The sequence below is a fragment of the Ovis canadensis genome, chromosome 9 (genome assembly GCF_042477335.2).
Source record: "Ovis canadensis isolate MfBH-ARS-UI-01 breed Bighorn chromosome 9, ARS-UI_OviCan_v2, whole genome shotgun sequence".
NCBI classification, from domain to species: domain Eukaryota; kingdom Metazoa; phylum Chordata; class Mammalia; order Artiodactyla; family Bovidae; genus Ovis; species Ovis canadensis.
In genome coordinates, this window is record NC_091253.1 from 83187609 (window position 1) to 83215297 (window position 27689).

At 41.7% G+C, this 27689-nt stretch overlaps 2 protein-coding genes across 5 annotated transcripts in view; one reads left to right on the forward strand and one right to left on the reverse strand.

The window, feature by feature from the left end:
* DPYS (dihydropyrimidinase) overlaps positions 1–22156 on the forward strand; it is a 99401-nt gene extending 77245 nt beyond the window's left edge. For 2 of the 4 annotated variants that reach the window (XM_069600398.1, XM_069600400.1), the window contains exons 8-11: positions 7617–7824; positions 13875–13958; positions 20228–20349; positions 21726–22156. In XM_069600398.1, coding sequence (XP_069456499.1) covers positions 7617–7824; positions 13875–13958; positions 20228–20335 — 400 coding nt within the window. In that variant the 3' untranslated portion in view covers positions 20336–20349; positions 21726–22156. The remainder of the gene's footprint in view (positions 1–7616; positions 7825–13874; positions 13959–20227; positions 20350–21725) is intronic. The other 2 variants (XM_069600399.1, XM_069600401.1) reach the window with 1 other exon arrangement.
* A 4112-nt stretch (positions 22157–26268) lies between these two features.
* The window catches only part of DCSTAMP (dendrocyte expressed seven transmembrane protein), a 42149-nt gene continuing 40728 nt past the window's right edge, over positions 26269–27689 (reverse strand). The window contains exon 5 of the mRNA XM_069600404.1: positions 26269–27322. The gene's annotated coding sequence lies outside the window, so the exon portion shown is untranslated. The remainder of the gene's footprint in view (positions 27323–27689) is intronic.

The window sequence follows — 27689 nt, forward strand, 5'->3', positions numbered from 1 at the left end:
GGAGCCCCCAAAAATAAAGTCTGCCACTGTTTCCTCTGTTTCCCCATCTATTTGCCATGAAGTGATGGGACCAGATGCCATGATCTTGGTTTTCTGAACGTTGAGTTTTAAGCCAACTTTTTCACTCTCCTTTTTCACTTTCATCAAGCGGCTCTTTGGTTCTTCTTGGGAAGGTTTCAATGGTTAATATCCCTTCATGTTCAATATAGAAGGCGTCAGAACACAGTGTAGACAGATGAGGTATATATATATATTTTTTTAATTAATTTTTATTGGAGTATAGTTGATTACAATGTTGTGTTAGTTTCTACTGTACAGCAAAATGAATCAGCCATACATGTACGAGTATCATCTCCCTTTTGGACTTCCTTCCCATTCAGGTCACCCCAGTACATTAAGTAGAGTTCCCTACGCTATACAGTATGTTCTCATTCATTATCTATATTGTACCTAGTGTCAATAGTATATATGTGTCAATCCCAAACTCCCAATTCCTCCCAACCTCTCCCTTTTTTTGAGATAAGAGATATTTTTGAAGAAGCCACTAATAGACCTAAGACGATTCTTTTAACTTACTTTTGGTTCTCATGGTAAGAATCTATTCATGTCATGGACGAAGTAGCTGAATTGGAGAAACTATAAGAAAATACCTACACAGGTGACTTCTCTGGGGTCAGGAAGACCCACAGTTATTCTCAGAAATTCTCGTCCTCTCCTCAGTGTTCTCTCTGAAAGCACACGGACAGTGTTGCCATCTCCTGCAGGCTTTGCTTCAGTGATTTTCTCATCTGTAGGAGCATGCAGCTCTTTGCTAGGAAGCTATTTGCAAAGGGACAGAATGTTTTTCTGTGGCTGTGATGTCAGTGGTATCAAAGTTATTGACTCAGTTGAAAAACAGCTTAATGTTATCTTCAGGGCTTCTGCTTTCCTGTCAGCTCAAGCCTTGGAGATGTGTATAATTGGGACTCGCTAAGACAACCTTGACACCGCTCTGCAGAGTGACGTGCCTGTTTGATACAGGCTCAAAGGTCGTTTGACAGTGAGCAGCTTTTCCCTTGGGGCAGGGTAACCACGGAGAATCTGCTAATGAAGAGTCAATGGTCCAGGAACTCCAGCCTCACTTCCCAGATGGGAAGACTTTAATCATTCTTATCTTTCCCGTCACCACCAGGACAGACCAAGAGCCTAGCCATCCAGTCGATAATCAAAAAGAAGGTATTTCTTATAATTATTCCTCTCCTGAGCTGGCTTGCATATCATTAAATTGAAAAAATGTTTGATGATGAATCTCACAGCTCCTTGGTTTGACTTATGAATGGAATCAGAGCATCACCCCACATTCGCATCTATTCTGTGGACAGATTTGGTGGAAAGTAGCTTCTGATTTCTTTTTGAGTAATAGACCTTTTGAACTGTGCCACAGACATCGTGGGCTTTTCATTACAAGAATTACTCTCCTAAGCCAAAGTCTTTATCAGTCAGGGTCTTTGGCTGCAAACCAGAGCAAGTAACTTACACTCAGGTGAGTAAAAATGGTCTATGGGAAGATCATGGGGAGCTCACATATCAAAGGAATAGTCTATGGGCCAGGCTTTGAAAGAGCAGAACCCAGAGCAACCCTGGACAGACTGTAGCAGACGTTGATCTGTGTTCAGGGATATACCCTCCAATAACTTTCATTTATTTGTTTATTTTGTCATCCTGCCAAAGATTCAAATTCTTGGGAAACATTGCGTTTTCCCATCTCTTAGCCAGGGAAGACTAGGGCACCATGTGTAGCCATCTTGCCAGAATAACTCCAATGGGGGAGAGACATTTCTTTCTTTCTTTTTTATTTGGCCATAGCATGCAGAATCTTAGCTCTCTGACCAGGGGTTGAACCCACCACCCCTGCCGTGGACACACATGGAGTCCTAACCACTGAACCACCAGGGAGTTCCTGAGAGAGTTTTCTTAAAGAAAAATTGGGGGTGGCTGAAACCAGAGGAAGGGAGAGTGAATGTCAAGGGTTGGAACAACAGTGCTTGCTACACTGCGTCTCTCAGAATAGGACCACATGTGTGGCTGAAATATACTGCAAAGCTCCCATTTGTCACCTGCTCCAATTTGTCGCCCAGTGTTGCTGAACCTTAGGATGATGACCTGTTAGTCCAATGACTGAATCCCTTTTAGTCAGAGCCTGGGCATGTTATTCTTACTTTCTTCTAAGATGGCTAAAAGAAAAAGGTGTATCAGGCAGGGTTCTTCAGCTGCAAGCAAAAGAACTCTAAGCTAGATGGTTAAACAAAAGAGGAATGTATTAGAAAGAACTGGTGGCTCAGAGAATCTCCAGGAGGGCCAGAAGACCAGGCTGAGAGGATGTGTAGCTGGGACCAATGCCCCAGGTCTCCCAGGGGATAGTGGAGAGCCCCAGGGCTGTCCCTGGACTCAGTTACCATGGATGGTTTGATTGAAGCAGAGCTTGAACCCTAGTGCTAAACCTCTGTCACAGCTGGCCTGAAAAACAGGATTGATCCATCTCTACCTTCACCAACATGGATTCTGTGGCACCTGCTTCCTGAGCCACCAGCTTGCCATGCAAAGACTGGTGCGGGGGCACCATTTTGGAGGAGGCCAGGTCACATGATGGGGTCAGCTGCAAAGGCATCTGAAAAGTGTATTGTGGCTACTGCCTTCGAGCAGAAGGCCTCTGCCTTGGAGGAAGCACGTTCAAAGGGACAAGCGTCCTTACAAAAGCAATTGTGTGACTTTGAACTTCTGCTTATTCCATCAGTGGACCACATCTTTCACGGTGGTAGTTTAGTTGCTAAGTTGTGTCCGACTCTTGCAACCCCACGAACTGTAGCCTGCCAGGCTCCTCTGTCCATGGGATTTTTCAGGCAAGAGTACTGGAGTGGGCTGCCATTTCCTTCTCCAGGGGATCTTTCCAACTCAAGAATTGAAGCTGGTCTCCTGCACTGCAGGCAGATTCTTTACCAACTGAGCTATGAGGGAAGCATCTCCCATACTGCACTGGTAATAAGTAGATTTTAAATACATTTTGTAATAATTTTATAAACCTTGTGATGATACTGTGTTGTATTTTTTGTTTAAAACAAATATTGAAAATGTACCGCAAGTTTTAAAATCTTCTTGCAATGGGGTTAGATATATCAGTTTACTCAAAAAAAGGCAGTGATTCCAACCTCTCAGAGGTTGCTTCAGTATCAAACTGGGCAAGCTCTTACACAGCTGTATTTCAGCCTTGTTATCCAGGACATGGGGTGATAATACTTATCTATAGACTTCATCATGTTGACAATGTTGGTATTGCGAAGTATTATTAGGTATTGATAAAGGTTTCACATAACTGGATACAATCCAACTAAGAATGATAATTGTAACAATGTTTATTTATTTATGACTAATCAGCTTGTGCAGCTCACCAGACATGTTTAGTACACAACAGAAATGTAGGAGTGGATGTTTACATTCCATTTAAGTCAGTATTCTATTTCCAACACACACAAAACATAGCAACTGATTTAGATAATGCTAAACCACAGAGGAAAATGCCGAGTTTTACGGTGGGTCATCAGGGTTAGCTTCTAGAGGGACCAGTATTCTCTTTTCTTTCCCTTCCTCTTGTTTCTTTCCATTTCATTTCTCTTCTTTTTCAGCTTTATTGAGATATAATTGACATGGGACCAGGATTTTTGGGCAGAGTCTAGTGGAAGGTCAAAGAAGTTGGTATGGCAGGGGCAGGGAGAGGGCAGATGTGAGCAGTGAGAAGGGCACCCAGGGAAAGAGAAGATTCCGCAGTGTGAAAGCACCTACCGAGCTGGAGACTCGCAGCTCAGCTGGAAGGAAAAGCTGGGTGAGGAATGACACCCTGTCAGACGCCTTCCAACGTGAGAGTGGAAGCACATACTTTTTGCTGCTGGTGATGGTGCCAAGAATTTACATTTTGTGTTAATTTGACCTCATTTACATAATACCTTATTATAGCGAATCACTTAGATGTTGCCTAATTGCCCTCTTTCTCTTGCTGACCCCAACACTGAGAAAGTCAAAAACATGACCTTTATTTTGTCTGAGGCAGAGAAATCTGATTTGATATTTTGCTGCCACAGATCTTCTGCTTTCATATCTACTTGTTTTTTGCATGTTTGTTTTTCCTAGGCCACACAAGCGCTTTGCCTTGTGTATTTCCTTTGCATTTGTCTACACGCAAATGTGTTCACCCATGCTTTCTGGGAAGTTAGGAAAACCCAACTTTTTTCCATTTAAATTATATAATTGTCATTTTCTTCTCTTTCCCAGTGTATTCTTAATTCTAGTCTTTCATAGATATGCAATATTCCATTGAGTAATCATTGGAAAATTGTTATGCTTCAGATTTTCAACAGTTTAGATATTGTAATGACAATTTTTGTGTATAGAACTTATTTCTTTTCTGTTAGATTATTTTCTTAACAGCATCTGTAACTCTTAACTTTCTGCTTAGAAAAATAAAGTTTTATAATTTAGAGTTTTCTCTTTCTTGCCTCCCAATCTTGTATGTAAATAACCATTTCAGCATGAATTACTGTGCATCTTATTTTGTCTATATAGCAGCCTTTCTAATGTATCAGTCTAGACATGCTTATGTAACATACTACAATATAAGCCCAAGATGTAACTGTGAAAAGCAGGAACGCAGTACCAGACTATAGAGCTATCACAGAGAGATTGTGATGGTGATAAAAAAAAAGTCACTGTAGCCTGAAGGTCTAAATCTCCTTTATATTGTTTCCTAGATTTATTTTCTTTAAGTCTGTGTCTTTTATCACAAATTCATAACTTATTCATAACTCATTCCATACCTACTAACCCTTTAACTATTTTATTCATTTCCTCATGTTCATGACATCACTTGCTATTTGATAGGTACTCTTCCCGCCTCCGTAGTGTTTAAAATTATTGTTGCTGTATTTGTACCCACCTCCCAATCATTAGTGATCTTTTAATGTTTCTCTGTATGAGTAAGTTGATTCCTAAGGATACTGAATGCCGTTTTTTGGCAGTATACACTGGCCATATGACCCAGCAATGCCACTCATGGGAATATATAGTAGAGAAGAGTTCACAACAAGCATGTACATGAATCTCTAACATCTGTATTCATAATCATCAAAAATTGGAAACAACCAAAATGACCTTCAGAAGGTGAATGGAAAAACACTCGGTAGTGCGTCTGTACAATGGAATGCGTGCCTGCATGTCTGCATGCTAAGTTGCTTCAGTCGTGTCTGACTCTGCTACCCTATGGACCATAGTCTGTCTGCCAGGCTCCTCTGTGCATGGGATTCTCCAGGCAAGACTACTGGAGTGGGTTGCCATGCCCTCTTCCAGGGGATCTTCCCGACCCAGGGATCAAACCCCCATTTCTTCAGTCTCCTGCACTGGGAGGGGTTTCTTTACCACTCGTGGCACCTGGGAAGCCCCTGCAAAGGAATACTGCATAGCAATTAAAAAGAAACGAACTCCTGATACCGGCAACAACTTGTGTAAATCTCAAAAGAGTTATGCCAAATGAAAGAAGTCAGATTCAAAAGGTTGCCTACTCAATGATTCCATTTATATGACATTCCTGAAACGAGACAGCCACAGTAACAGAACAGATCAGGGTTTTCCAAGAGTTACGGGGGAGGGGAAGTTGTGACTATACAGGGACGGTATGAGTTGTGGGAGGTGATGGGACTGTTTTGTGTCCAGAGTGTTGTGAGGGTAAGACTTCTATCCAGGTGTCAAAATTCACAGAACTATCACTAAAAAAGTAAATTTATTGTAGTTAATTTTAAAAACATAAAAATGTTGCAGTTTCATCAAAGTAGTCATAGGTCTTTTGACAAGTTATTTAATCTCTCTAAATCTCAATTTATTTACTTGTCAAGTGTAGAAAATACTCTATCTTGAAGCGGTGCTATAAAGATGAAATAAGATGTCATAAAGTATCCACCTGGCATAAGGAAGCTCCTCTTTTTCTTTTCCATGCTGATATTTCTCATTGGGAGCAGGTTCTTTTTTGTGGTTATTATCATCTGGGCTTTTTAAACAGTTATTTGGCTTTTGGGGAAAAGACTGGAGCTAGTGAGGGTTTCAAGCAGAAATATGACCTGATCTGATACTCACTTAAAAAAAAAAAAGAATCATTTGAGCAGCTTTGTGGGGAGTGGTGAGGAGTGCAGAGGGTAGGGTGGAAACATGGAGGGAGCTCCCTGGTTGCCTAGTGGTTAGGATTTGGTGGTTTCAGTGCAGATGCCCTGGATTCCATTCCTGATCAGGGAACCATCCCACATGCAGCATAGTACAGACAAAGTGCTAATAAAAAAAAAAATAGAGTGGAAACATGAAGAGGTATTGAGGTTGTCCAGATGAGAGATGGTCGTGGTGTCAACGAGATGACTCAGTGGGACAACGGAGTGGGAGAGAAGTGGGCAGGTTTGAGATTTTTAGGGGAAGAGGTGGAATCAATAGGCTTGATGATGGTTAAGGATTGAGGAAACATGGTTGGAGGTAGCGTTTATTGAGATGAGAAACTCAAGAGAGGAGCAAATTCAAGTGTGTGGACTGTAGTCATCATGGAAAACCAATAATTTGTTCGGACGTGTTGAGTGGAAACCCAACAGGTAGTTGGGTATGGCGTTCTGGAACCCAAGACCAGGCCAATGTGATCCCATTCATTCCCACTGGAGGTGGCTCTGTGAAGTTTCCCAGCTCTGACCCTCCAGATTAGGACTGCAGGGGAGCTGTTAGCTGTTATTCCTTCGACCTAACCTTGGGATTTTTTTTAATGAATCACTTTTCTTTAATCCACCCCTGAGAGCAAGCACTTGCAGAAACTTCAGGTTATGCTTGTATGATCCACTGCTTCCAGGTTTTCTTTTTTGTTTTCCATTTAATGTGATTTAGGGAAAGGAGCATTTCCAAATATCCAGCCTGGAAGTCATTAGTCATATTGTATATGATTGAGAGGTATTAATAAACTACTGAGACAGCTGATGAATATGCAAACACGTGACAAAATATGCTAAGGGATTATATGCTAACATATTTTGTTATTTATATTATGCTCAAATTTCCAGTTTCGCCACAGACAAGGGAAAGAAATTCAAGATATGATTTTCCTTGAAAGTTACCTATTAACTGTTGCCTCTGTGAATGGAATGGAATTTGGGGAGAGATATTGAGAAGCCTCAACCGTGTCTCCAAAAAGTTAAAATTCTGTAGATTTGGGTATTTGGTCAGCATGTTCATCAGACTCATCTATTTGAAATATTTTATAATTAATATTTTGTTCTTTAAATATATACATAAAAATAACTTAAAATCATAAACATGAGAGACAATGCCCTTCTTCCGCCCACTCCACCTCTTTAATCACCATAAAGAGTGATCTATTGGGTTTTTCTCAGAAAATGTAATTACTTTGTAATGAAATGTTAATGCTTTGTTCTATTCTTAAAGTCACTTGTTCCAGTAATAAAGCTATGGCTTAATAGAGTTGCTAAATTTTCTTCTAAGCCATTCTTTTAATATTTCATACTTGTCAAGTGAGCCAGGCGTGATCGGGATGATTTTTGTTTTTACATCAGGACCATTTCGGCAAAAACCCATCATCAGGCTGTCAACTTCAACATCTTCGAGGGCATGGTTTGCCATGGGGTGCCCCTGGTGACGATTTCAAGAGGCAAAGTGGTATACGAAGCTGGAGTTTTCAGTGTCTCAGCAGGAGACGGGAAGTTTATTCCTCGTAAACCGTTTGCTGAGTATATTTACAAACGGATCAAGCAACGGGACCAGGTGAGTTTGGGGCTGCAAGGGCTGTTACCGCGGGCTGGACTGTCACGTGTTCCTGATGTTGGTGATTGCATTATCACATACAATGGGGTAACATATTCCTGGGATGTGAGAAAATGTTACGGACAAATAGAGCTTTCAAAGAAAAATTCATTACTGGATGGATGCATTTTCCTTTGCAGATTAGTGCCTATTCAGGGTTTCCTAATGGACCAAGTTGGGTTTTCCTAGGCAAGTTCAGGGCCCCTGTGGGCCTTTTGGCAATTGCTATTAGTCAGGCTCGTCTCACAAGTAGCCATTCAGAAAGATAAAAGTGCCACCGTTTTACACCTGAGAGAAAAAATGGGAGGGAAAGTGGGAAAGACTGTGGAGAGCCATCAGACTGCAACTCAAGCCCAGCCCCAAGGAATGAGAGAGGGAGAAAAAATATAGCGTGAGGAGCATCCTAGAATACCATTTCATTCAAACTAACAAAGGTTGAGCAACCTACAGACAGCCCTTGAGTCCGTTCCTGGGTCCAGCTACGTAGCATGCTGTCATTGGCTGGGAGCAACAGTGGGAGGCATGGCCTCCCCTAAGAAGGAAAACGTGAAGTTCAAGCTCAACAACTGCCCCTTGAGAAGCTATGCTCCCTGTAGTTGAAGGTCTGCAAGGTGCATCCTGGCTTCCCCGATAGCTTAGTTGGTAAAGAATCAGGCTGCAATGCAGGAGACCCTGGTTCGATTTCTGGGTTAGGAAGATCTGCTGGAGAGGGGATAGGCTACCCACTCCAGTATTCTTGGTCTTCCGTTGTGGCTAACCTGGTAAAGAATCGCCTGCAATGCGGGAGACCTGGGTTCGATCCCTGGGTTGGGAAGATGCCCTGGAGAAGGGAAAGGCTACCCACAGCCATATTCTGGCCTGGAGAATTCCATGCACTGTACAGTCCATGGGGTCGCAAAGAGTCGTACACGACTGAGCGACTTTCACTTTCACGTTCAAGGTGCATTCATGGCAGGGTTGAGGTCAAGTAAATATGAATTCTGCCGTGACTTCACATTTCCTCGCTGTGTGGCCAAGCATCTCTGTCATCCCTGGGCTGCTTCCTCATCTCGAAAACGAAGATAGTGTTTTCTCCCCAAGAGACTGTAAGAGTCAAGTGAGATTTTAAAATAAAAGGGACCAGTGGGAGGTCTATAAATATCAGTTCTGTCTCTTTGTTTTCCCCCTTTGATGACTGAATTTATAATAAAGTCTTTGTAATAATCCTGTTGTTATAAGAGAGGTATTAAAAGGTATGTTCTTTTACTATGTCTTGTATTTTCACGTTTGTTTATTTAGTTCATGCAGTGTTTTCAACAATTTTAAAAATTCACTTCACTAAATACACTAACATATCAAAAATTTCAGATTAAAATCATCTAAACTGCTGGTTTGGGAGTGATGGAAGGCAACCAGTGCCCTCAATCTTATATGGTAAGAATAGGCTAGAGCTGGGTGACGGAGCCCTGCAGAGGCAGCATTTATGACTTTCATCTGCAGGCTTCACCCATTAATGTTCCCAACCTGACCGCATAACCATTATAGTTTATAACCCTTGGATTAGTTCTAAGGCTTCCTTGTCTTTTTTCATTTTAAAATATATTTCTCTTTTTCCAAAGTTCTCTAGCTGTTTTCTGATTCATTTCATTTGGATCTTGCAGTCTCTTTGATTTCTTCCCTAATGTCTTGTGAAAGTTTTTTGCTTGTGGATTCTCAGACTTTGTTATAAATAAGATTCATCCTTTCTTCTTCTTTTTTAAAAATCACTTCCTAAAGCTTTGATTTAGTAAACAAGTACTCTGGAATGCTGTAAATTCTCAGAATGTTACAATTCTTCATGTACTGTATTTCAGTCAACATATTTAAGGTTGCCATTTATTTTGCTGGGGTTAATTTGTAAATGTTGACACTGACAGGTGACAGGTAGGTAGAAACCATAAGATTTCCATGTATTTCTAAATATCATATGGTAAATTACAGCAATACTAACATTTACTGAGCTCTTACTGAGGCAGAGCACAGTGCTAGGGGATCTTGTCACTGTTAACAACCCTGAGAGTGAGGGAGTATTTATTATTTTCCCCACTTTAAATATTAGGAAACTGAAGCTTCAGGAAATAAAGTTCGTCATGTCATACAGGTCATATATGGCAGGACCAAAACATAAACTCTGGTTATCTGACTCCAAAAGCTATATGCTTAAGCAATAAACCACATACTGTAAAACATAAGGGTTGACTTAAGTAAGTAAGTGTTAGTCGCTCAGTCATACCCGACTCTTTGCAACCCTATGGACTGTAGCCCATCAGGCTCCTCTGTCCCTGAGATTTTTCAGGCAAGGATACTGGAGTGGGTTGCCATTTCCTTCTCCAGGGAATCTTCCCAACCCAGGGATCGAACCTGGGTCTCCTGCACTGCAGGCAGATCCTTTACCTACTGAGCTACAAGGGAAGCCCTTTAAGTGAGTTCAGTTCAGTTCAGTTCAGTTCAGTTCAGTCGCTCAGTTGTGTCCGACTCTTTGCAACCCCATGAATCACAGCAGGCCAGGCCTCCCTGTCCATCACCAACTCCCCAGCGTTCACTCAAACTCATGTCTATCAAGTCGGTGATGGCATCCAGCCATCTCATCCTCTGTCGTCCCCTTCTCCTCCTGCCCCCAATCCCTCCCAGCATCAGAGTCTTTTCCAATAGTCAACTCTTCGCATGAGGTGGCCAAAGTTAATGGGAGGTAAATTATTCTGTACTAGGTTTGGGGAAAAATAATTAGAGACATCGATGGAAGCTAGTTCATTCATGACACTCGTAGTAGTGATACAAGGAATAAACAGAAAGGCGTAGACTCAGAAGTGGTAGATCCAACAGAAACAGTGAAAGGGTTAGTCTCTCAGTCACGTTGGACTCTTTGTGGTCCCATGGACTGTAGCCTGCCAGGCTCCTCTGTCCAGGGAATTTTCCAGGCAAGAATATTAGAGTGGGTAGCCATGCCCTTCTCCAGGGGATCTTCCCAACCCAGGGATTAAACCCAGGTCTCCTGTATTGCAGGCAGATTCTTTACCGTCTGAGCCACACTTGGTGGTAAGTTACTTGGTGGTAAGTCATGTGACAGGAGGAGGCAGCTCCTGGCTATCAGTACCTGCTGCTCACCAGCTGGGATGCTAGACTAACTGAGAACACCTCATATTAGTCTCTCTCACTTGTGTCGGACTCTTTGCGACCCCATGGACTGTAGCTCACCAGGCTCCTCTGTCCGTGGAATGTTCCGGGCAAGAATACTGGAGTGGGTTGCCATTTCCTTCTCCAGGGAATCTTCCTGACCCAAAGATAGAACCCAGGTTTCTTGATAGACGGTATTTAAAAGACTGACTTTGCCTAAGTCTTCCTCCTGTTCGGAAAATGTTTGAGGCAGCCAAGATCACCACATGACTGGCTTCATCAGTCCTCTATTTCAAATTGTTGTTGGGTGTTTTGTTGGCAAAATTAATGCCAACATCATTTTTTTCAGAGTTCATCATCAGTTTTGTGAGTTAGTTTCTTAATATTTTCTTCTGATCTCAACTTTGAATGTATTTTAGTCCATGATTGCTTTTACAATAACAATAAGTAATAATTGTCTTGATTATTACTTAACAATATTAATAATTAATTAAGACAATTGATAATTGTCTTAATTATTACTTAATAATAAACTTAATTATTACTTAACAATAAGTAATAATCATACAACAATTGTATAATATGTTGTTCTGAGCACTTATGATCTGTTAGGCACTGTACTTGGTGTAATTAATAGTTTTTATTTTACTTAATCTGCACAGCAAGCCATGTGAGAGATAGTATCACCCCCGTTTTACAGAATAGAAAACTGGCTCTCAGCAAAATTAGGTAAAATTTCCCTGGGCTAAGCAGTGAGAAATCCTAAGAGCCAGGGATGGTGGTAATGCCTTCTGTATTCTCACTATACCATGGGATTTCAACAGAACAAGAAAAAAGGACATAATTGTGAAACTCAAATCATGGGGAATCCATTATTTTTAAAAGAGTTAATGTGGAAAAAGTATCAAATAAAGTGGATAAAATGAGGTTTGAGGATTCTGTGGAGATGTTTCAGATCTTTTTTTTTTTAAATCTCCATTAGGCAAAGATAATTTTATAGAGGAAACATATCACACTGAAGTTAAGAAAAAGAGCTGTTAAGAATCCCAGATTTTATATTCACATGAGGTAATGAGAGCTCTTCCCTTGGTTTTCATTTAAAATATTCAGACTTCTTTGTGAGTGAGGATAAGAGTTTGAAGGCAAGCAGGAAGTGTGCACACCGCCTCTCCTGCTCACCTGTTATCCTTCCCAAGACCATTAATCACTCGCCACTCTGGACTCCAAAGCGCAGATTGTACAGAAATGCCAGGGTTTCTCAGTCCCAGAACTCAGCTGGTCTCCTGGCTAGAATGTTAGTTCTTTGAAGAACTTACTTTGTTTATGCCCAGTACTTGCTATCTGGTAGGTGTTTGATAAATAGACAAATTGCAAATGGAAGGAACAAAGACTATAGTTTCAGAGGTCATGGACAGGAATTTAGATAAATTTGCACAGAAGATTGTCCCCTGCCTCATCCCAGACAGTGGGGTTATTTGTAAACTTGATTCCTATCGATGATTTTATTACTTAATAAAACACTTAGTATCATGCAGTGCAGCTGTCACTGTTAACAGATATTATGAGGAAGTCCAAAGGAGAGAAATGACATTTTAATGTAGTTTGACAGCTTCAGGAAATTGTTACTTTGACATTAAACATCGGATCCTTAAGGGAAAAAATTTAGATCAGGAGATGAAACAAACTCTATTTGATAAACATAATAATAAAATATATATTTCAATTCAATATAAAAAGTCACTTACGGAAGAGTACTGGGGGATTCAGGGAAACAAAATAAAAGAGGAAGAACAAAAGTACATTGTCCCCTGGTATCTGTAGTGGTTTTGTTCTCAATATCGGCAGATACCAAAATCCAGATTTTCTAGTCCCTTATACTGTTGTCGCCTTCTATCTGTGCATTCAACCAACAACAACTGAGATATTCAAGAACATTTTGAAAGAACAAAATCAGTTTACATGTGATTCATTCTTCACCCCCTCTAAAAGCTAGTTCTTTAAACTCAAATGGTTTATTATTTCTAGACTTTTTGTGTGTTTAGAGTGTTACATTTTTTTTTTTAGCAAAACTTGGAAGTATAGACAGTCTTCCCATCATCCTCTTTTCTCTTTTCTCAGTAGTAAGCAACCCAACCTCTTTTGTAAAATAAGGGTCATGTTGCATTTTCTGAAGAAGCAGGAATAGCTGCCTGGAGTCATGCATGGTTTCAGAATACTGCTGCCCAAGCTTTTAAACTGGCTGTACCTTTGCATCCATACACATAATTTGCCATTTAGATATGATAAAATTGAGTGAATGGCTGATCTAATCTTTGAAATGGGTATCCTCCATTTCTTAAAGAACAGTTTTTCAATGTCTTTCTCAATGTGGTAGCTCAAGGAAAATATTAGTAATTGAAGTCATCATCAACTGCCATATAATTCTAATTTTCCCAGATGGATGGCTAGTATTGAATAAAGTAAGTAGATCTCTTCTTACTTACACTTATAAAAGATGAACTGTATGTTGGAGCCACATGTATGTATCCCAGCCCAGCTCCTTATTCAGTGATGTCAATTTGGTAGCTTGAAATCAGCCATGGTGGGAGCATTTACATGACAGAAAAAGACACGTCCATTAAGTCAGGGCTTTAGGAGTGATGAGAGAAAGGGAAGGTGGGTTGTCAACATTTACCAGCACATTGCTGTATACAGGGACTTTCTAAATGCTTTCTTTTCATATTTCATCTAACCATTCAACACTCAGTAAATATTTGCTAAAAACTAATTAGGTGTTCACATTGTTCTGGAGAAATAGCTCACAGAGTATTTTGAACATTAAATAGAAACATTTGGTGGATTATAAAACATTATCAAAATGTGAATTTTCATTGTTATAGATCACCTCTATTGAGTCTAGTGATTCACCATCCCTTGGCAAGCTCAGTTCCATAAGGACCTCTGAGAACCTTGACGTTCACAAGGTACTGTGTGCCTATCTAAATTCACCAGCTGGGTGTGGATTTTATCTTCAGAGAGTCACTGTTCCAAAGGAACTGCTTGGTGTTAGGTCAGCGTCTGCTTTCAGTATTTGGAAGTTCTGTTGTCTTTATTACTATTTTAATATCTTAGCATCCATGGTCAGCATTGTATTAGGAACCCCATGGAATTCAAGATTCTTTTCTCTGATCTTGCTCGTCAGAAAATCTAGCATCTTAGCATTCCACTCTCTGCAGACAATACAGTTAAATTTTCTATCAACTTTAGGTTTCTTCTTTCCCCTGATCAGCTAACCAAAATGCAGTTATGCAGGTATAATGATTACAATTAATATTTATTCTAGCACTGCATATTGTGATATAATCCTTTTTTTGTCTTTCTATTAACTCATCATAGTAACAATCATCATTAAATACTGTGAACTCAAATTGAACTCTCATCTATGTGAGTAAACCACCAGCACCCTGCTGAGTGAGGTGCCATCTGTGTTTCTTATATTACTTAGGATAGCCTTTCACACTGTTTTACTCTCAAGCCCTTCTACTTGGTTGTGAACACATCAAGACAGGAAGAGCTCCTGGCCTGGGCTGATCATCCAATTTTGACCAGCCTGTACTAGGCGGGAAAGATGCCATCACCCAGGTCAGTCTCCCAAAGGTGTACATTCAGAACCATAGTCTCTTGAGGTACTCCTTGAGAAAGCTGTCAAATGATCGTAGATAATGCTACCCTCAGGTGATTCTATCACCTGATATCATCTACAAAGTTCTAAAAAAAAAGTCCTTCTGTCAAGAAATCTTTCACTTAACAAATGTTTATTAAGCCCCAGGTGCTATTTCAGGTGCTATGGATAGATGCTCTTCCATCTATCCATCTTCCTGGGGATACAGGTACAACTAAGACAGCAGTTCCTGGGCTCAAAGAACTGTAATCCTACTTCAGTCTCTGCTATAGTTTGTTGCTGCTTAGGTTCTCATTCTGTCTGAGATGCTAGTTATGCCTCCTTGTGAGGAGGTCATTAGCCACTTGGATAAAAGAGTCTGGGATTTGGGAGAGATTGGGGCCAGACATAAGATTTAGAAATCCTGGCATATATAAGATTTAAAACCACAAGTGTGAGGCCACCAGAGAAGAAAGCAAGCTTGAGAAAGAGCTCTGGGGCTGTCAACCTTCAGAGGCTGAGGAGAGAAGGGTAAGAGCCAGCAAGGGAGCTGAAGAAAGCTGACGGGTGAGGCTGGAAGAAACCCAGGAGAACACAAGAAGAGAGGAGACCTCCTTCCTTTATTCAACCCAGAACCCTCTGATGCTTCATCCTGGCCTTTCCGTTAGCTTTATGCTGCATTAACATCCTCTAAGTAATAGGTAAAGTAATGCTCAAAATTCACCAAGCCAGGCTTCAGCAATACGTGAGCTGTGAACTTCCTGATGTTCAAGCTGGTTTTAGAAAAGGCAGAGGAACCAGAGATCAAATTGACAACATCCGCTGGATCATGGAAAAAGCAAGAGAGTTCCAGAAAAACATCTATTTCTGCTTTATTGACTATGCCAAAGCCTTTGACTGTGTGGATCACAAGAAACTGTGGAAAATTCTGAAAGAGATAGGAATAACAGACCACCTGGCCTGCCTCTTGAGAAATCTGTATGCAGGTCAAGAAACAATAGTTAGAACTGGACATGGAACAACAGACTGGTTCCAAATAGGAAAAGGAGTCCATCAAGTCTGTATATTGTCACCCTGCTTATTTAACTTATATGCAGAGTACATCATGAGAAACGCTGGGCTGGAAGAAGCACAAGCTGGAATCAAGATTGCCAGGAGAAATATCAATAACCTCAGATATGCAGATGACACCACCCTTATGGCAGAAAGCGAAGAGGAACTAAAAAGCCTCTTGATGAAAGTGAAGGAGGAGAGTGAAAAAGTTGGCTTAAAGCTCAACATTCAGAAAATGAAGATCATGGCATCTGGTCCCATCACTTCATGGGAAATAGATGGGGAAACAGTGGAAACAGTGTCAGCCTTTATTTTTTTGGGCTCCAAAATCACTGCAAATGGTGACTGCAGCCATGAAATTAAAAGACGCTTACTCCTTGGAAGAAAAGTTATGACCAACCTAGATAGTATATTCAAAAGCAGAGACATTACTTTGCCAACAAAGGTCTGTCTAGTCAAGGCTATGGTTTTTCCTGTGGTCATGTTTCGACGTGAGAGTTGGACTGTGAAGAAAAGCTGAGCGCCGAAGAATTGATGCTTTTGAACTGTGGTGTTGGAGAAGACTCTTGAGAGTCCCTTGGACTGCAAGAAGATCCAACCAGTCCATTCGGAAGGAGATCAGCCCTGGGATTTCTTTGGAAGGAATGATGCTAAAGCTGAAACTCCAGTACTTTGGCCACCTCGTGCAAAGAGTTGACTCATTGGAAAAGACTCTGATGCTGGGAGGGATTGGGGGCAGGAGGAGAAGGGGACGACCGAGGATGAGATGGCTGGATGGCATCACTGACTCAATGGACGTGAGTCTGAGTGAGCTCCGGGAGTTGATGATGAACAGGGAGGCTTGGCGTGCTGTGATTCATGGGGTCGCAAAGAGTCAGACACGACTGAGCGACTGAACTGAACTGAACTGAAGTAATACGTGTGCCCTTAGTTGGGAGACTTAGGATGGAGTCCCTGTCATTACTGTACTCATCCTGGATACCTGGGAAAGAAACCCGCTTGATTTTGATGCCCACTCCTAGGACAGCCTCTGAAATTATGCCAGATGCTGGTGCCCCAGGACAGTCTCTAGGACACCCCTAGGACAGCCTCTGAGGGCATGCCAGATGCCGGTGCCCATGTCCGGGCTGAGATGGAAATTTGCCATTTGTCACCAGAGAGAAGCCACATGACTGCTTTTCCTGAGAGCTGCAGTGTCAGTCTACTTAGAAAACAAATGGGCAACTGAACTGTGGAATAACACAGGGACAGCTTCACATTCTGCAGCACCAGCATCGTCACCTTTCCATTTCATCACAGTGAACATCACTGAGGTTCTAAAATGCACACAGAGTACAGTGCCCTGAGCGATAAACAGTACAAAGATGAACAAGACCTGGGTCTAGCATTAAAAGACATTATGTAACCGTGTCCGAGGATAAGAAAAGATGAAAAGGTTGAAAGGACTGCAAAGCTTGAGACCAGAACTTGTATTGTCTTTGATTCCTGTCTGTTTGTCTATAAAGGGGAAGGCTGTGAAGTGTGGGGTGGCAGAAAACTCCCCAAAGAGGGTCAGTCTGTGCTTGAGGTGGCCGTTGGCTATGGCTATTCTGGTGGGAAACTAGTCCCTGCCCATCCTGAGCCTCACCGGCAGATGCAGAAGGAAGCTATGTGCAAGTGACACCTGGCCAGTCGGGGCAGAGCTGTTGGATGGTCAGCATGACCAGAGAGACCAGCCAGGCTGAGAGGGGCCTCGTGGCATTGCTAGTACAGTGACTGAGCAGCTGGAACGAGGTCTTAAGACAAGTGCAAAGGGCAAGTGCAACCTGGGGAGCAGCTCAATGGTGAAGCAGAACAAAAGAAGATCAGGGAAACTGAGTCAGCTCTGGCCAGGACAACAGACACAAAGAAGAAAGAAGCTCAAGTGGGGGATCTCTTCCCCACCAGCACCCTCCACCCTCGGTAGGGACTTGTCAACTATTTCCTGAGTACTTGTTACGGAGAAACAGACCAAGACACTGTCCCCGAGTCTGCCAGAAGAGGCAGACTATTACACAAAAACAGAAAGTGGTAAGCAAGATACTCTGATGTGCCAGGGAGAGTTAAAGCTTCCTGGGCTGATGGTTGCCTGGGCTGAGTTACTGAAGATCCATTGCAGATATTTAGGTAAAAAAAGAGGGTGGGCATGCCACAGTGGGAGAAGACATGTTCCTGGCAGAAAGATGTTAGGAAGGATGCTGATTCACCTGGTTTGAGTCATCCCTGAGCCTGCAGTTAGGTCCAGGGAAAGGATCCTTCAAGGGACCAGCCAGCTTGTGGAACAAGCCCGCTCCTGAATGAGGATGATAGGGCGCAGGCTTGACAGCCCGTTTAAATCACCAGCATTGTCCCTAAGGAGTCCAGAAGAGACCAAAAAGTACAGATGAAAACCACAGACAGAAAGCTTTCAAAGGAACTGTTGTGGAAAGAGGGAGGTGGGAGGGGGAGCTGATGAGGAATACACGGCACAAAGGCAGGTAACACAGATTATCTGCACACTGATGTCATTTTCTCCAAGGGCTGTGAGAAAGCTGATGATTGAACTGAAATATGCCTTGGGTTTTGCCAAGTGCAAATAACGACTGGAAAGGAGAAAGGTACAAGACTTTAGGTTGTCGGTAAGAGAACGTTTGAAGGAAGGTGGAAGCAAATTCTGGTTTGCTTGGACGGTCCTGGATTGAGCCTGTTCATTATGTTTAATGCCCTTTACACTCTCGGAAGTGTCATAGTTTAGATGGTAAATTTATGGTCACTTTAGTTTCAAGTGCGCTTCCCCAATGACTCAGGGGTAAAGAACCTGCCTGCAATGCAGGAGACGCAGGACACTCAAGTTCAGTCCCTGGGTCGGGAAGATCCCCTGGAGAAGGAAATGGCGACCCACTCCAGTATTCTTGCCTGGAAAATCCCATGGAGAGAGGAGCCAAGAGTCGGGCAGGACTGAGCGTGAGCATGTTGCAGGTTGCATTACACGGCTTAGGTTTAAGTATACATATACCGCTGGGCTTGGAAAGTCAACCAGGAGAAGGAAAAACCTGGAGACTTAAGACCTGAAAGGGAGATTGTGATCAGAGAGTGAGGAATTACATAAGTTTAAAGTTTCAGGTATTGATGGGCTCCAAGTAACCACGATGTCCAGGGGCTGGGTGGCAGCCATGAGAGGTTGGTGTTTCATTTCTCCGTGTCGATGTTCAAGGTGATGACAGGGCCCAGGGTGAAGGGAGGGACTTAGCTGACAGTGAGCTGAAATGGAGGTTCCGCAAAGCATCCCATCGGACACAGGAAATGGACAGAGGCATGGACTTGTGAGCAGAGGGCAGGGGTCTTCCTATTCACTGAGTGATCAGCTTGTTTCAAATTCTGCAGCTGTAGGGATGGTCTCCATCTTGTTCTCTGCTTTATCCTCTGCACCTGGGGCTGATGTGTGCTCAATAAATATCTATTGAATGAATGAAGAAAATGCTTTGTATCTGGGAAATCTCATGTGCCTGGGATGTGGGTTTTATTCCCTCCATTTTGTAGGTGAGTAAGTAGGCTCCGAGGGGCTTATTAACTTGCTAGTTTCCTCTAGCCAGTAAATGGCAAAGCTATTATTCAGACTCAAACCTGCCTTTCTCTAAAGCCCACACTGTTGATGACTATATTAGTTTTGATGGTAAAAATAAGACAAACGTACACACATACATGTATTTATTTGTTAAGAGCTTATTATACACTTGGCATTATTCTAAATGCTTTACATATATTTAATCCTCCCAACATGTAATTCTCATAACCAACTTATAAATTAAGTGTTGTTACCATCCTCAGTTTACAGCTGAAGCACAGTGTTAAGTAATGTGCCCAGGCAAGCTGGCTCCAGAGCCCATGCCCTTAATGATGGTGGTTTACAATTCACCCGACCTGTCAGGGAATTTGTTTCCACACTGATGAAGAATATAATTTACTTCTTATGAATCCCTTTGTTTAGATAGTCCTGATTTCAAAACACTGGTCAAACACTGAATTAACTCCGGCTGAATCCAGGGTCCCACTACTCAGCTGGCCAGCAGAGAGTTGTAGATCCAGATGGGAAATTCTGTGGAAGGCCCGTTACAAGCAGAGACGATCCGGAAAATGAGGAAACGTACACACAGATTGCTAGAATCCGCAGCAAAATGCTGCAAGTCTGATGACATGTACAACAAAGAACTCTGGGAACGCAGACACCTAGGACTGAAGCCACAGGAAAAGATAGAATGTTTGATAAGCCTGTACGGTGGTTACAGAACCCAGTGTGTGAGGATATGGTAGAGATCCCAGAGAAAGTTGCGGTGGAAAGAATGGTGTTAGGAAGTGTTCCCCGGGCCTTTGTCTGAGCCACCTGAGGTCTCTGGGAATTTCTGTGAAAGGGTAAAGAGTACGAGGAACATGATAAATTCACCGCCTCATTTTTGATCTCACAATTCATTTAGATAGCAGAATTTAGCCTTGAATTCAAAAAGTCAATAAACCACAAGAGAAAAATGAAATGCTCTCTTTCAGACTTGCACACCTACCCCTGTGAAGCGTGAACCCTATAAAGGAGAAGTCGTCACACTGAAATCCAGAGAAGACTCCACACATGGGACCAGGAAGCAGGCCCAGCCCTGAGCCACGTGCTGTGGGTAAGGGACAGTGGGCGCAGCAAGGTTTCCTGCAGCACAACATATGACCTTAGCCTATCTCTTTGTTCCTGAATGGTTGAAGAGTCCAAGATCAAGGTCAAAGACTTCCAAGTGACTTAAGATTCAAGGATAGTTTGGCCAAAGGGCAGACTGATAAAAGACCTCTTGACGCAGAACGCCTGGGTAAGCCTCCCAAGTTGAAGAAGGCCTTGAGCTAGCTGGAGATTTATTCTCTGAGATGTTAGGAAACATGGCGCAGAGGCTTGGAAAACCAGATATAAGCAAGAGGCTGGTAACACAGAGGGACCTGCTGTTGGGGAAGGTTGCTACTACTTAATACCAAGAGTGCAAGTTTATAGTCAAAATGTATAAGCTTATTAGGACTTTATCTGGAAGTAATGAATCTTCGTATTATAAAGGCAACCATGTTCTAGAATAAGTGAAAAATGAATCGAATGTTGCTTTAGGTGTAATTTTTCAGGAAAATTATTTGATAGTATATGATAAGCTTTATTTCACACTTAGTTTTAGAATAATATTACAGATATGGTCATTAAAAAAAAATTTTCAGTGCTTCATCAGTTTTCTCTTTTCACATTCAAATCTGTCTTCTTCAAGTACCTATGATCATCATCTTTGTCAATTTTCTTTTTCTTGTTTTTTTTTTTTTTTAATTATTATTATTTTTTCAGTTGTTTTCTGGTCCTGCTCTGCCAGGTGCCTATTTGGTTGGGCTTTGCTGTGATTTAAACATTTCTCTAATATTTCTATTGACTTCATGAAATCTACATGTTTTGTTTTGCAGCTTCACTAGCCTCCATGGTTTTTTTTTTTTCTTTTCATTGTGTGATATATTTTCAGATTTGCAACACGTCACATCAGCAAAAGATTACAGAAGAGGTTGACGTGATGGACAGGAAGAGATATTTGTGTTAATTAGGGACACTGTCTGTCAAAGGATTTATTTTACATACAAATCCAGTTAGGCGTTGCTGGTTTGCACATTATGCTAACCTGTGCTTCCTGATATAAACCCTGAGACTGTGATGGGGTGCTGTGTACTCCCAGCCGTGTTCTCTTTCATTTGAATGTTGTTAAGTCTTTAATAATGCTGTGCAGCCAACAGTTCCAGCTTTGTTGTCATTTCCTGACGATTGGAATTATTCTTCCAATCCAGGAAAATTGTGTGAAAAGTTCAGAGGAAGATTAGCAAGAGGAAGACATTCTGTTGAATGGCGTAACATGCTATTACCAGCATTTGTAGGAGTGAGATTGGTGTTTACTTTGATTATAACATTTCTTGGGGGTTAGGCTTCGGTTCTGCATCTCTTTGTTGGGGAGAATGTTACACTCATTTCCTTTTATTCTGTTCAAAGGTAAAATCAGAGAAAAGGATGCTGCTGTTCCCGTCCCAGTTAAATGCTGTCAGCCCGTGGAGAAGCAAGCCTTATTTCAACTCCCTAAGATCCTTTTGAAAAAATAATCTTTCTAGGCTTCTTTGATTTCCTTTCAGAAGCAATTGCTGTCTTTCTTACTGTGACTTTGTTGCTGTGTAAGATTGAAGATATAAATGAATATTATTGTGAGAGAAAAAGTCTGTGTGAAAATTCATTGACAATACTTTAAAATGTCATCTTCGCTTGTACCAGATTTCTTACTTTGAATTTTTAAAAATCACTTTCCTGTTTAAAGTTTTATAATGACTACATTTATTTTAAAATAGCTAACTTTGTGATTTTACATTCTATTGTAATTCATAAGCATTTAGATCTTTATTATAATTAAAAACATTTAGATCTTCATTTTATATCCTGTTATCCAGTTATGTATGTCTTCTCCTAACTAATGGGATTGGGAGTCTGGGAGGTTGGTTTTTTGATTCGAAAGCATAATTTCCTGAGAGACATCTGCTTCCAAACTCTTGGAAATCAGATTTCTCAGCAAACCCCATGTAATCAAATAGAATACTCAACCTTAGAATACCTCCAAGGCAAATTATCCAATCACACCAATGAACACAGGATTTGAGGGCATTAAATGGAATCGGTGTGGCTGAAAGATGCTACAATGAAACCTTCCCTCCCCATGCTTCCTTTTCTATGCTGTGATCCTTCAAGTATGCAGAGAGGCTAAGCTTCTATTTCTTCTCCTGGGTAACTAGGCCAAGAGGGATTTTAAAAACATGTGGTAAAATCCAGGCACTTATGTTCTCATGGCAGGCAAATCTGCCCCAACTTACTCACGCAGATGTGGGATGTATTCCCACTTTTGATAAAGGGTGGTAGAAATCCAGTTTTGTGCTGTTGTTCAGTTGCTAAGTCATGTGCAATTCTTTGCAACCCCATGGACTGCAGCACACCAGGCCTCCCTGTCCTTCATTATCTCCCAGAGTTTGCTCAAATTCGTGTCCATTGAGTCGGTGATGCTATCTAACCCAGAGAATCATCTCATCCTCTGCTGCCCCTTGTCCTTTTGCCTTCAGTCTTCCCCAGCATCACTCTTTTCAGATGACTCTTTTCTTTGCATCAGGTGGCCAAAGTACTGGAGCTTCAGCTTCAGCATCAGTCCTTCCAGTGAATATTCAAGATTGATTTCCTTTAGGATTGACTGGTTTGATCATGCAGTCCAAGAAACTCTCAAGAGTCTTCTCCAGCACCACAATCCGAAAGCATCAATTCTTCAGTGCTCAGCCTTCTTTATGGTCCGACTCTCACATCTGTACATGACTACTGGAAAAACCATAGCTTTGATAATATGGGTCTTTGTCGGCAAAGTAGTGCTTCTGCTTTTTAATACATTGTCTAGGTTTGTCATAGCTTTTCTTCCAAGGAGCAAGCGTCTTTTAATTTCATGGCTGCCGTCACCATCCACCAAAGAGATTTTGGAGTGCAGGTAAATAAAATCTGTCACTGCTTCCACTTTTCCCCCTTCTATTTGCCATAGAGCAGTGGGACTTCATGCCATGATCGTAGTGTTTTGAATGTTGGGTTTTAAGCCAGCTTTTTCACTCTTCTCTTTCACCCTCAAGAGGCTCTCTAGTTTCTCTTCACTTTCTGTCATTAAAGTGGTATCATCTGCATATCTGAGGTTGTTGATAGTTTTCTCACCAATGTTGATTTCACCTTGGGATTCATCCAGGCCCACATTTTGCATGATGTAATCTGCATGTAAGTTAAATATATAGCCTTGATGGACTCCTTTCCCAATTTTGAACCAAGCAGTTGTCCCATGCAAGGTTCTGTTTCTTTTTGATCTGAGTACAGGTTTCTCAGGAGACAGGTAAGGTGGTCTAGTACTCCCAGCTCTTTAAGAATTTTCCACAGTTTTTTGTGATCCACAGAGTCAAAGGCTTTAGCGTAATCAGTGAAGCTGAAGTAGATGTTTTTCTGAAATTCCCTTTCTTTCTCCATGATCCAACAAACATTAGCAATTGATCTCTGGTTCTTCTGCCTTTTCAAAACCTAGCTCAGACATTTGCAAATTCTTGGTTCACTTACTGCTGAAACCTGTCTTGAAATTAGTAATCATTCTCTGCTCTCCCATAGTAGCATATTGGACACCTTTCAACCTGGGGCCTCGTCTTCCAGCATCGTATCATTTTGCTTTTCATACTGTCCATGGGGTTCTCCAGGCAAGAACACTAGATTGGGTTGCTGTTTCTTTCTCCAGTGGCCCATGTTTTGTCAGAACTCTTCCCTATGACCTGTTCAGTCTTGGGTGGCCCTGCTTGGCATGGCTCATAGCCTCATTGAGTTATACAAGCCCCTTCGCCACAGCAGGCTGTGATCCATGAAGTGGGGAATCCAGTTTACTCAGACTGTGATTTATCTTGACTACAGAACAAAAAGGATGATGAACTATTGGGTTGGCCAAAAAGTTTGTTCAGGTTTTTAGTAAAACCTTACAGCCAAAGCTGAATGAACTTTTTGGCCAAACCAGTAAGAATGGATACTTTTGATTTGCGGTTCTGGAGAAGACTCTCGAGAGTCCTCTGTACTGCAAGGAGATCAAACCAGTCAATCCTAAAGGAAATCAACCCTGAACATTCATTGGAAGGACTGATGCTGAAGCTGAGGCTCCAATACTTTGGCCACTTGATGCGAAGAATCTACTCACTGGAAAAAATCCTGATGCTGGGAAAGATTGAAGGCAAAAGAAGAAGGGAGTGGCAGAGGATGAGGGGGTTAGATAGCATCACTGACTCAGTGGACATGAATTTGAGCAAACTTTGGGAGATAGTGGAGGACAGAGGAGCCTGGTGTGCTGCAATCCATGGGGTTGCAAATAGTCAGACACTACTTAGTTACTGAACAACAATAATACATCTACAGAAGAATCACAGGGATTTTTTTCCTCAGGTGAGAGAGACCCTGAAATATCTCACCACTTTTCTTCTCTATGTTGATTGATAGTAAAAAACTGGACAATATGATAACCAAATTCTCTGAAAAGAAAGTATTGTTACTTTCTCATCTAGAAGCCAATTTTCACTCATCCTGTAGAATTCAGCTTAAATATCACCCTCACTCAGAGGCTTCCCCAGACCCAGCATGGTAGGGTTAGGTCCACTTTCTGACCCTCCCTATCAGGGCCACCATGTACCTGATCCCATAGTACCATAGCTACCTGTTTTACTTGTCAGCCTCCTCCAGGAAACAGAAAACTTGTTCAGGGAAGGACCATCTGGTCCACCGTTACTTCCCCAGCATCTACCAGAGTGTCAACTGTTGGGCATTTGATGGATCATTATTGGAGGACATGAAGGAGTTCCTGCTGAGTTCCTAGATTGATACTGATGAAGTTAGTGTGAACTTTCAACAAAATAAGGATTAATTTTGTGGAGTATTTTAGTGTGGTGGTAGTGATTGATTTAGTGGCTGTTATGTCTGACTCTTTGTGACCCCATGGACTGTAGCCCTCCAAGCTCCTCTGTCCATGCGATTTCCAGGCAAGAATACTGGAGTGGGTTTTGTTCCCTCCTCCAGGGGATCTTCCCGACCCAGGGATCGAACCCGAGTCTTTTGCATCTCCTGCAATGGCAGGCAGGTTCTTTACCGCCTGAGGGAGCAGGGAGGGCTTTAAATGAAGAATACTGATTCATTACTAGTATTTGATGGATTTCTTTGGGAGAATGAAATAACCATAGGATCTGCATCAACAAAATAATTCGAAATGAATATCAGGATCCCTTTGTTGCTCTCATTAGGTTTTGTCATGATAATGTCTGTAGAAACATAGTTCTAAATAATGACATAAGGCAATGGAAAAACATGATGCCATGTTTTTCAGGATTGCTTCTGGTACACAAAATAAGGGTCCCTTAGTCACTAAACAATTACATTCTCAAGTCTTGTCCAAAGACTAGACGGAATTAGTAGCTTTTTTTTTTTTTAATATTCACTACTTCCTCTGATAAACAGCATGATATACTGGGACGCAAAAGTATGGGATCTAAACTTCTGTTTCCTAGTTTGAGGACTTAAGTGGTTTTTAAAATTAAAATACAATATGAATTTATCAAAACATACAAAAGCAAAAAAAAAAATTGACATAATCACATTTATTTACCTGTTATCTGTTTAAAAAAGAAAAGTTTACAGCTAAAGAGCCCCGTGTACCTCTCTATTCATTTCCCCTTCCTCCCTGAAGGTAACCAATGTCCTGAATCTGGTGTTTTAGTCCCATGTACAACTTTTATATCTTTGCTATATATGTGCATATCTCTAAGCATTGTTGTGTATGTAGTTAAATTTCATAAAACCATTATAGGGACTTCCCTGGTGGTCCAGTGGTGAAGACTCTATGCTGCCAATGCAGGGAGTATGAGTTCAATTCCTGATTGGGGAATAAGATTATACATGTTGCTCAGCCAAAAATTTTTAAAAAACATTATATAGGATGTATAGGTTTTTTCTAGGCTTTTTGTTTGTTTGTTTGTTTTTTTAGTGTGTATTGTTTGGTTCACATATTTGGAAGTTATTTGTTCTGATAGGCCTAGCGCTAGTTATTATCCGTTTTATTGCTATCCAGTATTTCCTAGTATAACTGCACCCCACAGTCTACTTACCCACATTCCTGTTGATAGACATTTAGCTTGTTTCCATTATCTTGCTACCACAAACAACACTGCTCTATGCATTTTTGTACTGATTTCCTTGTGTTCACTGGACATTTCTCTAAGGTGAATGCCTTGAGCAAGACTGTTAGTTAGATACTGGCAAATTCTTCTTCAGTGTGGAAACTTATGCCCTCCATAACAGGCTAAGGGTTTCTGTTCCTCCAGATTCTCACCAACATTAGATATTGTCCAACTTACCAGCTTTGCCAATCAACAAAGTTATCTTATCCTGTCAAAGTTATCTTATTGGAGATTTAATTTGCATTTTCTTGAGTGCTAATGAGGTTGAGGTCCTTTTCATCATGCAGTTTAATTGATCTTCCTAAGCGTCAGTTCCTTCATTTATAAGATGAGAATAATAGCATCTTCCTAATGCACATGGATGCTGTGAGGATCACAAAGCCCATACTGTGCGGTCAGCACAGGCCAGCTAGGACTTCTGCTAATAGGAACGTGATGAATTAATAAACAGCACACTGCCCAGAGACTGCCAAAGTCTTGACTGTCCCCTTGCTGTGGGGAAGCTCACCAGGCTCAGGAGCGCCAGATCCTTTGACAGCTGGAGGAGCATGGAAGCCAAGGCTGGAAGGGTGGAGTGAATGGGTACAGGGAGAAGGAATACCACAGGCCTGGAGAGAACTCTGAGGTCATGGGCATGCGGGCCCTGAGGCCTGGATCAGCTGAGAAATCAGCAGAGCTACAAGAGGAAACATGGAGGATGAGCAGAGCCTGGCTCTCGGTGACGCCTGCAGGTCCAGCAGATCCCAGGGCCGGCATCTGCGGCTCCACCTGGGACCCGCTTCTCTCAGCGTTTTCTCTTCCTCTCTGCCTGTCCACCGTAGAGGAGGTGGCATCCTGTGGGGGAGAGATTATGGGCCTGTCACAGGCTTTAAAGTCACAGAGCTGGATTTGAACCAGACGATCTAGATACTTGACCTTCCTGAGTCTGTTTCCCCATTGGTAACGTGGGAACAGTTAATAACACTTCCTCACTTGGGGCACTTTTGAAGGGACTAATTGAGATGATATGGAAGGTGACTTCTGTCCTCATTGCCCCTCCCCCCACCTGTTTTTACTCTTTTATTTGCCTTCTCATTTGCCTGCTGCTGAACCCCCCTGAAAGCACAAATAGATTAATTAGATTTCTTTGTATCAAGCCCACTTGCTCCCTTTCCTTCTTTTTGGACAGTGGACATGTTAAAAGAAAGAAAAAGGCAATGGG